Source organism: Antechinus flavipes, chromosome 4, assembly GCF_016432865.1.
Source record: "Antechinus flavipes isolate AdamAnt ecotype Samford, QLD, Australia chromosome 4, AdamAnt_v2, whole genome shotgun sequence".
Classification (NCBI taxonomy): domain Eukaryota; kingdom Metazoa; phylum Chordata; class Mammalia; order Dasyuromorphia; family Dasyuridae; genus Antechinus; species Antechinus flavipes.
In genome coordinates this window covers 161,183,400-161,197,785 of record NC_067401.1, presented here as the reverse complement: position 1 = coordinate 161,197,785, position 14,386 = coordinate 161,183,400, and the positions used below count along the sequence as shown (strand labels likewise).

Here is a 14,386-nt window from a genome sequence, read left to right as displayed (position 1 = left end):
TAGAAAATCAAGAAACATGGCTGGTGTCCAAATAGTATCTGGAACCAACACCGGAAAAACAGGAAGATGTCATCAAGGTATGGATAATTCAATTCCTTGTCAAACATGAAACAATAAAAAGTAATCCTAATACTAGCAAAGTAAAATCAAAATTTAGGAGTTTTTACAATCTGCTGAGAGTTAAATCTAGCAAGTAATTGGCTTGTACACCAAGCAAAAGATGTTTATCACTTTTTTCCAGAAAATAGTTTATACCAGGAATTAGTATCTCTAGTTCAGTTTGTCCAGAGCAAGTAATGTATGAGATGCTCCTTCAAAGATATTCATATTTAATCAGGAAGTTTCTCAAAGAGTGAAAACAATTCCTGGAACTCACCTGTTGAGATACACCCGCTTTTCTGTGAACTGCCCATTGCCATGGTTAGGATCTTCAAAAGGTTCATTCTGGACAACCTCCACTCCTTCTCCGCGGTCACTCTGCTCATGGCTATGTTTGCTGATCATGTACAGTTGTCCTATCTTGTACTGCAAAGAAAAAAGGAAGAAAGATGTTAATTCCATTGCCTTTTATCAATATCTAGACAGAAAGCAAGCATTTATGAAGTACCTACTCTGTGCTGGGCACTGTACTAAGTGCTTTTAACAAATACTTTTTACTCTAAGAAGGAGGAGCTATTATTATCCTTACTTAGGGAACTGGGCTTAGACAGAAAGGCTAAATAAATTGTCCAGAGTCACACAGTTAGGATAATGATAGGTAACTCTTAAATAGCACTTTAAGACTGGCAAAATGTTTTCCCTATGTCTCATTTGATTCCACCAACAATCCTGAAACGAGGAACTAAAATGTTTCTAGAAAGCTAGCCATTCAACTCATCTCTGTTTACAGCCCATGAAGCTGAGGATTGGAGGCAGAAGAATTCTGTTTTAGGATGAGGCAGTTGTAAGCATGGTGTAGCTTGTAATCCCCCTTGTCACAGTGACAAGTGTCCTTTAGAGGCACATAGGTAACCTTAGACATATCATTTTCTTCAGGGCTCTTTTTTTCTGGCATATAACACAAATCAATCAGACTAAATGATTTCTAGTGCACTGTTCAATCCCAAAGTCTATGATCTAACATTTTCTCAGTTATTATCTCTATGCAAATGAATTCCAAATCTATCCAGCCCTATAATCTTTCCCAAACTCCAGTCTTACATCACCAACCATTTAATGGACATTTGGGGGAGTTTTTAAATTAAATTTTGCTTTATTTCCTTTTTATTTAATTAAAGCTTTTTATTTACAAAACATATGCATGGGTAATTTTTCAACATTGACCCTTGCAAAACTTTCTGTTCCAAATTTTTCTCTCCTTCTTTCCAACCCCTTCCCTAGATAGGCAGGTAGTTGAATATTTTAAAATATGTGTTAAATCCAATATATGTATACATATTTATACAGTTATCTTGCTTTACAAGAAAAATTAGTTCTAATTGAATGGATGCCCATCAATTGGAGAATGGCTGAGTAAATTATGGTATATTTATGTTATGGAATACTTTTGTTCTATAAGAAATGACCAGCAGGATGAATACAGAGAGGCTTGAAGAGATTTACATGAACTGATGCTAAGTGAAATGAGCAGAACCAGGAGATCATTATACACTTCAACAACAATAAATACATGATGAACAATTCTAAAGGAAGTGGCTATCTTCAACAATGAGAGGATCCAAATCAGTTCCAATTTATCAGTTTTTTGTTTTTATTTTATTTTATTACTTTCTTTCTAAATCTGATTTTTCTTGTGCAGTAAAATAACTATATAAATATGTATACATATACTGTATTTAACACATAACTTTAACATATTTAACATGTATGAGACTACCTGCCATTTAGGGGAAGAGGGGGGTGGAGGGAAGGAGGAGAAAAGTTGGAACAGAAGTTTTTGCAAAGGTCAATGTTGAAAAATTACCCACGCACATGTTTTTTCAATAAAAATCTATAATAAGAAAAAAAGAAAAATCAGTTCTAGAAAGAAAAAAAAACCTGAGAAGGAAAACAAAATGCAGGCAACATCAACAGAAAGCGTGAAAATGTATGTTGTGGTCTACACTCAGTTCCCACAGGGTTCTCTCTGGGTGTATATGGTTTTCTTCATCACTGAACAATTGGAACTGGTTTGAATCCTCTCACTGTTGAAGAGAACCACATCCATCAGAATTGATCATCATATAGCCTTGTTGCTGTCGTGTTTAATGATTTCCTGGTCCTGCTCATTTTACTTATCATCAGTTCATCTAAGTCTCTCCAGGCCTCCCTGAAATCAACCTGTTAGTCATTTCTTGTACAACAATAATGTTCCATAATATTCATATACCATAATTTATTCACCCATTCTTCAACTGATGGGCATCCATTCAGTTTCCAGTTTCTTGCTACTACAAAAAAGGCAGCCACAAACATGTTTTCACATGTGGGTCCCTTTCCCTTCTTTAAGATCTCTTTCGGATATAAGCCCAATAGAAATATCACTGGGTCAAAGGGCATAAATTTTGCTTTATTTTCAAACAAATACCAGCCTTTTCTCCTTCCTGCCTTTCCTCCCCATCCTCAAGCAAGGATTGAAAAAGCAAGAAAAACAAAACCACTGTTATAAACGTGGACAGTCAACCAAATTCCCATATTAGCAATGTCCAAAAAAAAGGATTTGATCTGCTTATCAGACATTTTGAGCTGCATGTCTCATAGGTATCTATCTATTGGCAAGACACACTGCATAATAAATCAAGGACAGTCTTTCCCAACAGATAATGGACCCTAAATATAAGAGGAAATAGACTTTTTAATGGAAAACTTAGAATATAGATAAGCAAAAATAAAATTTATTTGTTGTTGTTCATTCATTTCAATGATGTTCAAATCTCTGTGATCCCATCTGTAGTTCTTTTGGCAAAGATGCTGGAGTAGTTTGCCATTTCCTTCTCCAGCTTATTTTACAGATGACAAACTTAAGCAAATAAGGTTAAGTATATTGTCCAGGGTCACACAGCTAGAAGTATCTGAGGCCATATTAGAACTCAGAAACATGTTTCAGGACTGTCCCTCCATACACTATGCCACCTACCTGCCTGATAAAATATATAAGAAATAATTTTTTTGACAGGGAGAGAACAGAACCAATAAAGACCTTAAGATAGATGGTGGTATTATCCCTGAGAGATTCAGGAAGGCAGGCGGCAGGGATTCTGAACAGTAGAGGGAAAGAACCCTAGTTATGGGGAAAGCCTATGGCAAGGCCAGAAGTAGGAAATGGAACATCTCCAAATGGCTGGAACATAACCAGAACCAGAGAACATTACATATGAGGGTAATATAAAATAAAGACTCTGCTAAATTCTTTCCAGACCAAAGGGAAGTCAAGAAATGTTTAGATCCAAGAAGATAAAGCTCAGACTCAAGGTGACTCTTAGTCAATCACAAAAGGAATCAAGTCAGGAGAGACACATCCCCTGTCACTGGACAGAAAAGAAAAAGAAAAATGTAAATGAGTGGATATGAACAAAAATGAATAAAAGACTAAATAGAAAAGTGAATAAAAATCATAAATAGTTCTAAAACTACTTGGGCAACAACAAGGATAACTGGAATATTCATGCTGAAAAAGTCTTGTTCACATATATACTCTTGAGGAATTGCCATCAACACAGACTAGAACAGATGTTAAAAAAAAAATGCAAGGCCAAACAAGAAAGCAGAAAACTAAGGATGTTAGTAGTTATTGTCCCCTGTTGTCATGGTAACTAGAAATAGCATAGGGGTGTGGGGGGGAGTGAAAGGAGGGAGGTTGAAGGCAAAAATAGGATACAAGGAAAAAGAGAAGGAAAATTAAAATAAAGTGTTTTTTTTAATAGTTACATATTAGAAAGAACATCAGACTTCAAGTCCTTAGGTTCCTCATCTGTAAAATGAGAATAGGATTAGATTTGTAAATCTTAAAATAAGTTACTTGTTGGTGTGTGTGTGTATGTGTGTGTATTATATGTAAATGTATCTATTATATATTTTTATGTTTTTGCAAGTTATTTCATATTAAAAATACATATGTTAGACATTCTTTTTTCTTTTTTTTAAAAGACCAAGTCTTCCTAGAGAGACACAGATTAGAAAGCTATCTAGATGACACCCTAAACAATTCACTCTATAAACAAACAAATGCTGAAAAACAAGTAGAAGTTATTCAGCTGCTCAATGAATTGTAGATCTGTGAACAACTCAAATAGATAATGCTGAAATACAATCCAAATATCATCCCAGCAGTGAACTGGTAAAGTCTAGGTTCCAATAGATAAATATATGAAAATAGATAGGTAGACAGACAAAATCAATGAAGTGTCTAGGGCTGTTGCCTTGACCTAAAAGACCAACTATTTTTGCCATCAGATGAACAAATCAAGCCAAATCACCCCAGAAAGATATATTATGTATTCACAAGAGTGTTCTTTTTGTAGCAGCCAAGAAATGGAAGCAAAGTGGGTATTCATGGATTAGGAAATGGATACATGAATGTCATGGAATATTATGGAGTAGCAAGAAATAGTAAAATTGAGGAATTTAGAAGAAGAGAAAGTTTTATATGAACTGACAAGGACACTACATGCAGTAACTATAACAATATAAAAGAAATGATTGCTAAAAAAGACAGCTGAATGCTGAGTAACTAAAAAGCAATAATAATTCTAGAAAACAGATTGAAGAAATACACATTTCTTCTCTCCTCAGGGGCAAAATGTTAAGGACAATGTCATATCAAATTATTAAGGGAGTGTTTTTCCATAACTTCCACAAAATTACAGAATTGAAGAGTTGGAAGGGTCCTGCCTCAGTGGCCACCTAATCCAAGGGAAACACACACATACACACAAACACACACACACACACACACACACACACACACACAATTCACCCTAAAAATTTAAGTTGTCATCTGGGTTCTGCTTAAAAACTCTCAAGGAGAGGGAACCTATCACCTCTCAAGGTAATCTATTTCCATTTTTAGATAGCTATATTGTGATACAAGAGTTCCCCCTCAAAATTTGCCCTTTTTTACAGCTTCTACTCCTGGTTCTTCCCTGTGGGATCAAACAGAAGCATTAAGCAATTACTTCCTCTGCTTTCAGTTACTGAGCTACCATTCAATACACCCCCAATATAAAATTGCTTTTTTTCATCCTCCCTTTTTGCCCCAATATAGTACTTTTTGGTTTTCCTTAAGCTTCTCTTGCCAGCCACAGTTCATAGTATCTATGACAGTATTTTGACAGGACCTAATCTTGTTCCTATATTTCTGCATATTTCTTTTTAAAATATAAGTTAGTTGGGTTAGTTCCCTGTGTATCCATTTTTCATCCTCACTAGAATTATTTCTTTTCTGTCTTCGGAATTTCATTTTTAAGCAGATCCCATTCCTATTGGAATGACTTTCCCAGTAAAATTTTAGTCATATGATCCTACATGCCTTTTTTCTGAATCCCTTGAAATATGCTTTACCAAAATCTAAGATGCCTGTTAGATTACACTGACTTTCCCCTATTCTTGGAGAAGGAAATGGCAAACTATTCCATTATCTTTCTTTACCAAAAACCCCAAATGAGGTCACAAAGAGTCACATATGATTGATTGAAACAACTCAAGAACAATAATTCTAGGATGAAGACAATATCTCTTTCACTTCAGGATTCCCATCATTTCCATCCCAATAAGTAGTTCCTCAATTTCATAAAAATCAGGTCCAGAATAGAATTTTTCTTTTTGGTTCCTCCATGATTTGAAAGATGAAGTTTTTATTGGTAAAAATGTTTTGCTGTTTGTTGTCCTCTTTTTTATACTCCAGTGTATGTTTGGATAACTGCAATCTCTTAACACTACAATATATGCTTATGTGTCAGTTTGAAAAGCTATTTGTCCATTTCATCATCCATTTCTTCTTTCTGTTCAAGTGTTCTATAGTAGGATTTTTTAAACTTTTTCTTTTTGGAGCACCTTTTCACCAATAAAATTTTATGCAACCTCATCTCAAATCCGGGATGAGATGTGTCTGATAGCATTTTTGCATATGCAGTGCAAAATGTGTATGTTGTGAGCTTAGAACCTACATCCTTTCTTATGATTTTATCCCTCCAAATCTCAATTATATGGCATTAGAACATTTTATACACTGCATGTCCATTTGTTGGGTATATTATAGTAGATATTTCTTTCATGTACAGATTGAACTAGAAAGCTATTTTTCTCAATAGCATTTTATTTTTGCAAATACATGTAAAATTAGTTTTCAACATTTGTTTTTGTAAGACTTGTGTTCCAAATTTTTCTCCCTCCCTCCCTTATGTCTCCCTTCTCCAAGACAGCAAGAAATGTGATATGTTAAATATGTAAAATCCTTAGAAAGCTATTAAAGTCCTTTGTAACTGTCAAATTTTTTGATTCTACAACCTTTTGGGAGTTTCAATATATATACATTTTAGCCAAGGATGTTTCTGTTAACTCCTTTCCTGGACTTTGCTTCCTGTGAACTTCTGAGAATTTTAATTGTTATTCTTCTTACTTCACCATACCTTTTCTCACTATAGTATCTCTTTTAGTAGGTACACAAAAGTAATTGTCTTCCTATATCATGTTGTTTCCCCCCCCTCCCCAGTTTAAAGTTCTACAAGATTTTCAGCAAATACATTCTTAGCAACATTTGTTAAGTATATTACATCTTCCCTGAATTCATCATGCCTATATTTAAGCCATGGTACAGAATGCTAAATTCAAATCCTAAATCCCATTCTTAGACAATGCCTTCTTGGCCAACTGGTCACACAAAGGAGAGAGGGGTAGTTTCAGAAATAACTTTAATGTAAAAATAAGAAGCATAAAAAAAAAACCTTTTTAAAATGCCTGTGTTTAAGAAGATTAAAAGGAAAGGCCCAAGAGTAGGACTAATGATATTAATGGAAGAAAGAAATAATGGAAGGAGGGAAGGAAGGGAAAGAAAGGAGGAAGGGAGGGAGGGTGGAGGGAAGAAGAAATGGAGGGAGGAAGGGAGAAAGGAAGGAAGAGAGAAAGGGAAGAAGGGAAGAAGGGAGGGAAGGAGGGAGGGAGGGAAAAAGAAACTTCAATGAAGCATTTTTACATGCAGAAAACATCCTGAGAATTTTAGGAGAAAATTCAGATGAAGAAAAATACAATCAGAACTACTTTGCAGTAATATAGCAGCTATATGGTTAAGTAAGGAAATCTTAAATTCAGTTTTGACCTCAGACACTTCCTAAATGTGTTGTTGTTCAGTCGAGTCCTGTTTGACTCTTCTTGACCCTCTGTTGGGTTTTCTTGGCAAATTCACTGGAGTGGTTTGCCATTTCCTTCTCCAGTAGATTAAGAACTTCAGAGGTTAAGTGGTGTGTCGAGAGTCATATAGCCAACAAGAATCTGAGGTCACATTTGAATTCAGGTCTTTCTGACTTCAGGCCAAGTATTCAATATATTCTTAGCAACATTTGTTAAGTACATTATATGCCTTTCCCTGAAATCCTCATGTCTATATTTTAAGTTGTGGCAGAATTCTAAATTCAAATTCAAAATCCCATTCTCAGTCAATGCCTTCTTAACTAACTGATTACTTTTCAAATCAATTTTTCTCTCCCTCATCTTCAATGGGCAACAGCGAGAAAATTGTAATCAATGCCCTTATGATCTTCACTATCTTGTCAAAGATTATGTAATCTCTGACAATTTTTTATTCCTATTAGTAGAATTCAATTTTGGGAACAGAGTGAATCACCTAGCTGCCTCTAGATATGTGCCTGGACAAGTCACTGTCTACCTCCCAGTGTTGGTGTGATGACAAAAAGAAATAATATTTGTTACGTGCTTTGCAAAATTTAAAGTGCTATGTAAATACTTGCTTTTATTATTATTATTGTATGTTTTATATATGTGTTTATGTATGAAGATATATATATACATATATATGTAAAATGAATTGGGTATAATAAAGATTCAAAGATTACTAATCTTTTTTTTTTCTATTCTTTGTACATTGATGTTAGTCAGGGTTATAATAAGGAAAAAGAAGCACAAACAAGCAGAAAGGCTTAAAGGACCTGGCACCATTCACCTGAGGTAGCATTCTAAAGAAGCAAATCTAATTCATAGCAGAACTCAAGGAAGACCCCTATGACTTTATCTTTGGGTACAGCAGTGGCAGTGAAAAGGATTGGAGGTGGTAGTGGCCTCCTGTCTTGATTTTCCCCTTTTTTGACAGAAGTGATCCCATTTTAGAATAAGTCTCTATGTCATTGCTAAATGAACAGTCACATTTAATTCCTTTGTTTTGCCTTCCTTTACCCCAGTTTTTAAGACAAACTGAATTCTCCTCCCTATCTCAGACTCCCAAGGCCAAGGAATGACTAGCAGATTAGAAAGTCTCTGTCTCCCCTTCCCTGAAACTCAAATCACAAATCACCCCTTCAAGGTCAATGACCCTCATGATTGTTGGTTTCCTATATGCTTATAAGAACTGTGGAAAATGGATTATGTTCAGAAACCCAGCAGCCCCACCAACACACATTTTTCCATGTCTTGTTCTTGACTAGGCTTTTAAATCCAGCCTTTTCCTTGACTACTATTCCAAATGGTAGATTTTCTGACATTATTGTTAATTCTGGATGTTTTCAGGAAGCATGCAATCTACTCTGACCAAGGAACAAAAGACCTATCAGTCTTAATTTAATAATGGCAATCTGAAATTGACAGGCTGACTAATTCACATCCCCCACACACAAGGATGGAGTCAGAGACTCTGAAAATGAAGGGAAATTCATCCTTATCAAATGAGAGAGGCAGCAGAGCCTTTATGGCTGTCATCCTTGCTCTTATCCCCCTTTAGGAGGATCCATTCTAAGGATTGATCATTTAGCTACCAGAGGTAGAAGGTCAAAGTTGTGGTCAATAGGGTTGGTTAATGATCAGTGGCTATTTTCTAATCCAGGAGCAGCAAGCCTATATAGGACAACCTCCTTAAAGAGGTTTCTTCATTTTTTTTCTTTATAACTTTTTATTCAGTTTCTTATAATCTACCCTCCATCTGTCCATCACTCTAATATACAATTCAACCTAAAGCAACTATAGAAATTCATAACCCCAGTAACTCTCTGGCTCCAGCCAACTTATTGAAGGCAAAAACTCTCATGGTCTATGTCTTATCCTTCATTGTATCCACTAGACTTTATCCCCAGTACCTAACACAGTGCCTCAAACTTGTTATGTAATGATAATAGCCAGAACTTTATTTTTTCCCAATAGTATTCCAAATATTATGTTCAAATAGTATTCTCCACATACATATAAAAATAATCCTTAACATCCACCTTTGCAAGACCTCGAATCTCCTTCCCCGAGATAGCAAAATAGCTAGCACTTTACAGTTTGCCCAAAAAGAAAAAAAGGCTTACCAAAAAAAACCAAAACAAAACCCTGTAATATCTTATTTGATCTTTTCAAAAATCTTGAGAGGTAAGTGCTATTGTTTTCTCCATTTTACAGATGAGGATACTGACACTGACGGAAGTTAAATGATTTATCCAGAGTCACAGAGCCAATGAGTGAGAAAAATTTGAACTTACAACTTCCACACTCCTAGTCCAGTTCTCTAATCATAATAAATTGACTGTATAAATGCCCCACATAATATGACTGAGCATCATCAATAAGATGATGGGACAATAAAATTAATGATTTTATTCCAAAGATTCTGAAGAGTCCTAGCTGCTATTGGACATTTTGGATATCTATTGACACTCTAATTCTATCTCTTCAAAACTTGAACTAACTAAATTTTCTTCCCAACTTCCTATCACTCAGGCTCAAAATTTTTATTCACTTGATTTTTCCCACTCCTGTACTCCAGAGGCAGCTATGAGGTACAATGGATAAAGCACTATGTCAGAATTCAGGAAGACATGATTCCAAATCCAGTCTGAAGCTTACTAAATGTATGACCTTGGGCAACCTGTCTCAGTTTTCTTAATTGCACAATGGAGATAATAATAGCAACTCTTGCCATCAAGTTCACAGAGTTATGATAAAAATCAAAATAGATAATATTTTAAAGCATTTAGTACATTGTATGGCATATAGCAGGTACTTAATAAATATTACCTTTTTTTGTCCTTTAATCAGTTGCTAAGTTTTATCAATTCTAGTCATATAATTTCTCCTCCATCCTACTCTGCCTTGTTCTATCTACTGTCACCACCTTAAATTAAGACCTTCATTAGCTCTGGCCTGCATTACCAAAATAGCTTCCTAGTTGGTTTTTGCCAATTCCAGGCTTTCCCAACTCCATTCTATCAGTCAGACTGCTGCCAAACTAATCTTCATAGACTGCAGCTTTGATCATCACAAAACTGTACAAACATTTCATGGCTCCCCATAGTGAAACTGAAACTCTTCAGCCTGAAATTCAAGACCCTCCCTATATAACTTCAATCTCTTATAGATGTTTCTTCTACAGAGAAAAAAGGTTTCAAGAATTTCTGAGAAATGTAGTTTCAAAGAGTCCGTATTTTTTTCTCTATCTCATTTACTATGGAACCCTTGAACAAGATAAACACAGAAATACAGGAGTGGAAACAGAATGTCGTGCATGCATTTCAAGGGAATGAAAAACAAAGATCAGCATTAGAGATTCAGAGAGAATGAAGAGGGATGGCTGGGCCCATCATAACTGGTATTGAGACCAGGCTCCATCATGGCAGCATTTCTGGTGCCTTGCCCCTAAAACAGCTAAGACAATTGTGACTATAATAAGGATATATATGACCAGCTGGAAACTTTTCCTGACTGAGAACTCCTATGGAAGATGGAGTTTTTATCCCTTTACCTCACCCCCAACAAACTTTCGGTCTGATAGGATAGATGATTAATTTGGAATTTTGTGGCTCTTTAAAGATAACTGTTTTGATTAGTACCTTAAAGCTGGCTTACTCCAGCCTGATTACTGATAAATAATCAATCATAACTTATTTTAATTTATGTATTTTATTATTTAGGATCACAGAGGTAGTTAGAAAGAGACAGTGATTGGCATTTTATATACAGAAAGACAGAGGCCTAAGCCATCTTATTGGTATAATTTTTTTTTCACATTTTGTATAAATGCCCCAAATCAGGGTAAAAGAACAACCCGGGTTTGCTCTGCCCTTAGCCTAAAGTAAGTGAGTGGTCATTGCCTACCTGAGAAGAGCCTGGGTTATATGGGATCATGTTCATCATTTTTTCCTTATTCAGGATGGAAATGAAGGTGCTAAGGACAGCTCAGTGGGAGATTATGGGCCACTAATGTCCATATTCCAAGGGTGAGAGCCAGAGTAAAAGATGAATACCTCTTCCTTTCATTTTTACCTTCATTTCCAAATGCAAAGAGCATTAAGATTATATCATATTTTCATTTTATCTTACAATATTCCCCAATACGTACTCCACAAATTATATCTTCATGTCCTCTTATCTCAATGTTTTCTTTACTAAAAACCTTCATCAATATTTGGATTTTGTCCTTATTGAATTTTTGTCCTTAATGATTTTGTACCAGTGTTTCAGGTCAAACACACCCACTTTCATGAATACTTCACTAATTCACAAGACATGACCTTTCTCTCCTCTAGATTCTCATAGCATCTTGAACTTTTCTTATGGAATTTATCACATCCTGCCTTGCATTATAGCTATTTTAAAATCAGGTGTACCTTCCTAGCTGTGTGACCCTAGTTAAGTCACTTTTTAACCCCAATTGCCTCAACAAAAAATAATAATAATAATAACAAAATCAGGTATATTAAATGACTACTGGGAAAATAAAGCAGCATTAGGAGTTTTACTATGAAAAACAATATATATGTAACAATTATAATAATATAAATGGAAAGAAAAATATATAAGTAAATGCTGATTAAGTATTTTCTAAAAAAAAAAAAAAAAAAAAAAAAAGGTGGGGGGGAGTAGCAAGGTAATCAGCATCATATAGCATCTACATGTCCCAAACTCTGTTCTAAATACATTTACATATATTATTTCATTTCATCTCATGAGGTGGGTATTATTATTATCTTTGGGTTACATTTAAGGAAAATGAGGCAAACCGAGGGCAATAGTCTTGCCCTGGAATGCTCACCTTCTTTTTTTCCAACCACTGATCTCTCTGGCTTTCTTTAAAATGAACTAAAATCCTACCTTCTACAGGAAGTTCCCCCTAACCCTTCTTAATCCTAGTGTTTCCCTTTATTAATCATTTCCTATTTATTCTCTATACAGTGTGCTTTACATAGAGTTCTTTGCTTATTGTCTCTTCCATTAAATTGTCAGCTCCTAGAAGCCTCTTTTTTTTTGTATCTTTGGTGCTTAGCACAATGCCTGGCATATAGTAGACACTTAATATATGTTTATTGTTTGATTAATGATAAAGCTAAGTGTCAGGTTTTCCTGGCCAAACTTTACATCCATTGTACTACAGAGAGAAAATATATCACCCTCTCTTCTTTGCAGAGGTGTCAAACTATGCACATAAAATATTTCATATACTATTAGATTTGGCTAACTTCCAAGAACTTCTTTTTTTTCCTTTATTTTGTATTCTTTGTACAAGGGATGGCTCTTTGAAAAGAGTTGAGGAGAGACATACACTTGGAAATGAAGGTAATGTAAAAATAAAAGATACACAAATTTTAAAAATTTAGTACAGTTCTGTACATGTACCTCCTCAAATTCCAATAAATCCCAGTAGCTTACAATTATCTACAAGATCAAATACAAAATTTTCTATTTGGTGCTCAGAACCTGTGATCACAATCACCCAACCCACCTTTAACCTTCTTACATCTTACACTCACCACCTAACATATCTTTGGTAATCTGGCAGTAACACTGGCTTCTCTGAACACGTCATTCAATCTCCAGATTCTAGACATTTTCATTGGCTTGCTACCATGTTGGAATGCTCTCCTCTTTTGTCTTTGTCCAGAGCTTCCTTTAAGTCTCAACTAAAATTCTTCCTTCTACAGGAAGTCCTTTCCCCTCTCCATTAATTCAAATGCCTCCCCTCTATTAATTATCTCTAATTTATCTTGTATATATCTTATTTGTAAATGGTTGTTTACCCTCTCTCTTCCATTAGACTGTGAGCTCCTGGAGAGCAGAGGGAGTGTCCTCTGCCTTTTTTTGTATCCCCAGATAAGCATATTGTCTAGTAGAAAGAAAGAAATAGCTATTTATTGACTGACTTCGTGAATATAAGCATATTATAAGTGTGAATATGATTGAAGGGTTGTCATTACTGACTAATACTTTAGGCTTGTTCTGCTTGGCCCCTGAGGACAGAACAAGAAGTAATGGGTGTAATACGTACAGGTAGATTTTAGATTTATATTAGGAAACACTAGCTAGTTGGACAAAATAGAATGAGCTGCCTGAGAAGCTGCTTAAAGTTCTATCCCAGAGGGGATCCCAGAGGGCTTCAAGAAGGATCTGGATGAACACTATGTAGAGAGCATCACAGCTGCATTTTATAGAAGAGATTTCATGCCTTCTGAATTCCCTTGCAACCCCAACTTGGTGATTCTACTGGCACAACCATTTTATTTTTCTAATTATTTCAAACATTCTTTTTTATTTTAAATTTTGAGGTCAAAATTCTCCTCCTCCACTCATTTAGAAAACAAGCAATATGACTCCCATTATACCTGTGAAATCATATAAAATATTTCCATTAATCATTTTTCCAACAAAAAAAGCAAGAAAAATAAAGTGCAAAAATTATATTTCAGTGGGTGCTCAGTTCATCAGTTCTCTCTGGTAATAGATAGCATTTTTCATCATGATTCCTTTAAAATTGGCATTTTATCCCCTCTTTACCATACCCTTAAGTGCCAGAACTACTGTCGTTTTATACCTCCAGTAGCAGAGAACCATGTGTGTGACACACAGTACCAACAAACAGATGTGGAATTTAATCAAACCCAGTATAAATCAAAGCAAAACTACAGAAGCTATTTTCCTTATTAGATCTATTGCTCTTAAAAGTTTAGACTTTGAATATAACAACAACAATAACAAAGCACAGGCAAAGTCAGTGGCTTAAGCTTTGATTTTTTCAAAAGATAACCTTTTATTACCTAATCTTTTAGCTTTGATGTCAGTTGGGGAACTGCTGTAGGTTGGAGCTGTAGAGCAATTAAGTTCCAACACTGACAAATCTATTATTATAATTCCCAGAGTTTAGGTAATCATAATTACTGGCAATCATGATTACAGACAGCTCTATACTGTAGGCTGAAGCTTAGTATGAGCTATTATC

At 35.2% G+C, this 14,386-nt stretch overlaps 1 protein-coding gene across 1 annotated transcript in view; it reads right to left on the bottom strand.

Moving 5' to 3' along the window:
- Positions 1-14,386, bottom strand: part of PITPNC1 (phosphatidylinositol transfer protein cytoplasmic 1) — a 361,819-nt gene that overhangs the window by 213,150 nt on the left and 134,283 nt on the right. Inside the window, exon 2 of the mRNA XM_051995262.1 lies at positions 377-525. Within this exon, the coding sequence (XP_051851222.1) occupies positions 377-525 (149 nt within the window). The remainder of the gene's footprint in view (positions 1-376; positions 526-14,386) is intronic.